A 2,737-nucleotide genomic window follows, 5' to 3' on the forward strand; every position below is an offset into this window, starting at 1 on the left:
GGATGCCGCATTGCTGTGGCAAGGCAGTGCAAACCGCACTTCAGTTGTTCTTTTCCTTGGTGGGCAGTGAGCACCGTGTACTTCTACTCTTCTTGACTGCCCTCGCAGCCTCCTTGTCATTTGCCGTGTTTATGGAGGCTGCAGTCCGCAGTCTCCCCATTGGAAGTGTGCTCACTCCGTTGATTTAACTCTTACTTGTTTGTTTGCTATCTTACTGGGAGGCGCCACAAGCGTAGTGACTACGGGGACAATGACGATGTATTGGCTCACTGTGACTGCAGATTGTGCCCATTGTTTCATTCTGTTTGCTCTTTTGCCTCACTGCCATTTTGCCTTTCTCAATTTACTTTGTCTACACACTTGGAAGGAAAGAGACCAAACGCTACTTGCTGCTGCGCGCTTTGAAGGCTCTGCAGCCACCACCAGCAACTCACACACACACGCAAACACACACGCAATCGTCGTGGCCTGAGCGGATGCACCACAACAAGGGAAGGAAAAGAATGAGTGAGCAGCGACAATCCAACATGTGCCGTCATCCGTTTTCTTTTTCGGTGCAGCTCCTCTGCGTGCTGTTGATATGCTTTTGCAGTACGGCTGTGCACGCCGAGGAGGTAACTAAACCAAAGGAAATGCAAATACCAAAGTCTGTTGATCTTTTTGTGCCGCATCGAACGATTGTGGAAACACAAGGTCGAAGTCAAACGAGGAATTATTTTGCCTACCCCTCCCTCGCCAGTGCTGGTGGAGTGTTGGTTGCACTTGCCGAGGGTAACATCTTCTTTCAACACACCCGTGATAAAAACAATTGGCTCATTTACGCTGATGTTGTGGCGGGGTACATTGACTCTGCGGAGAACTGGTCGTCTTTTGTCGCTAAGGTCCGTGCAAACGAATGGTGGGCGTACAACATCTTTAACACGACCACGCAAGCTGAGTATAACGGCCGTGTGAGATATGCGTACAGACCCACAACAATTGCAAAGGACAACAAGGTCTTTCTACTTGTGGGGGGCTATCATCAGAAGTATGATCCCTCATCGAGGGAGTGGATTGTGTCCTCACAGGGTCTTGATTTGCTCGTGGGTGAGGCCACGCAAGATAAAGTCATCCAATGGGGCGAACCCACCTCGCTTGCACCACAGATCGAACCATCTGCTCAACAACGTGGCCTGGAGCAGTTTGTTGGTGGTGGTGGCTCGGGCGTTGTGATGGAGGATGACACGCTTGTGTTTCCTGTGACGACGAGGAGGACAGGAGACAACGAAACTGTGTCCATGATCATTTATTCGAAGGACGACGCCAAAAATTGGACGCTTTCACAGGGGATGCTCCCCGTGGGGTGCACTGACCCCCTCATTGTTGAGTGGGAGCAGGGGCAGCTTGTCATGGTTGCCAAATGCAATTCTCTCTTAAAGGTGTTCGAGTCGAGGGACATGGGGGCAACGTGGACGGTGGCTGTCAGGACACTCACACGCGTGCAGCCCAGGTTTTCACCAGACTCTTTGCGAACAGCTGAGAGAGTGGGGTCCCTCACAACTGCGACCATTGCTGGAAAGAAGGTCATGCTGTACACTCAGAAAGGGATTCCTTCTTGGAAGATGGTGGAAGCCACCGCGTCCCGCCTTTGGGTCACTGACAACAACCGCATGTTTCACGTCGGGCCCATTTCCATGGACACTGACACGACGCTGACGTTTGGCAACACCCTGCTCTATTCGAAAAATGCGTTGTACTTTTTACAAGAGAGGGGCACTTTCAGGGCAAGCAGCCTGGCTCTTGCTCCCCTAACGGAACAGCTGAAGACGATCACGTCCATCTTGGAGACTTGGGAAGAAATCGACTCCTACCTCTCCGAGTTGTCGGTGCCCACAGCCGGTCTGGTTGGATTCTTGTCGGATGCATCGGGTGAAGGAAGTTGGAACGACGCGTACCGTTGCGTGAATGCAACTGTGAGGAATGCAAAGAATGTCAGAGATGGCTTTAATTTCACGGGGTCCGAATCATACGCCATGTGGCCGGTGAACATGCGGGCGCATCACTATGTGCACAGCTTTGTGAATTACGAGTTTACGCTTGTGGCGACGGTGAAGATTCATAAGGCTCCGAAAGAGAGCTCTTCTCTGCTGGGTGCGGGACTGGGGGACAATGAAAACACGACGTTTGTGGGGCTGTCGTACACGCCGGCGAACGAGTGGGGGACAGTCTTCAACGGTATCACGAGAACAACACACAGCAGCACTTGGGAGCCGGGGAAGGAGTACAAAGTGGCGCTCCTGTTGCAGGGAAGCGAGGGCTCCGTGTACGTGGACGGCGTGCTTGTCGGGGATACTAACAAACTACCAACCCTTAAGTCACGGAGGCGTGATATCTCTCATTTTTACATTGGTGGCGGCGAAAACAGCAGTGTGACGGTAAAGAACGTCTTTTTGTACAACCTCCCACTAAGTGAAGATGAACTCAAAGCAGGTGTCAGCTTTGATGCATCCGAAGAAGTTGCAGGTGACAGCTCCGATGCGTCTGAGCAACATGCAGGTGACAGCTTTAATGCATCCGAGGAACATGCAGGTGACAGCTTTAATGCATCCGAGGAACATGCAGGTGACAGCTTTAATGCATCCGAGGAACATGCAGGTGACAGCTTTGATGCATCCGAGGAACATGCAGGTGACAGCTTTAATGCATCCGAGGAACATGCAGGTGACAGCTTTGATGCATCCGAGGACAGTGCAGGTGA

General features: G+C 51.8%; 1 protein-coding gene across 1 annotated transcript, besides 1 other annotated feature; it reads left to right on the forward strand.

Moving 5' to 3' along the window:
• The first annotated feature begins 428 nt into the window (after nt 1–428).
• Nucleotides 429–457: a microsatellite.
• A 46-nt stretch (nt 458–503) lies between these two features.
• On the forward strand, nt 504–2,737 carry TraAM80_10332 (group II trans-sialidase superfamily; the record flags this gene model as incomplete). Its single annotated transcript, XM_029386959.1, has 1 exon — nt 504–2,737. A coding segment is annotated over one exon (2,234 nt), but the record flags the coding sequence as incomplete, so codon positions are not given.

The sequence above is a fragment of the Trypanosoma rangeli genome (assembly GCF_003719475.1).
Source record: "Trypanosoma rangeli strain AM80 chromosome Unknown Tra_15.4_contig_00901, whole genome shotgun sequence".
Taxonomy (NCBI): Eukaryota; Euglenozoa; class Kinetoplastea; order Trypanosomatida; family Trypanosomatidae; genus Trypanosoma; species Trypanosoma rangeli.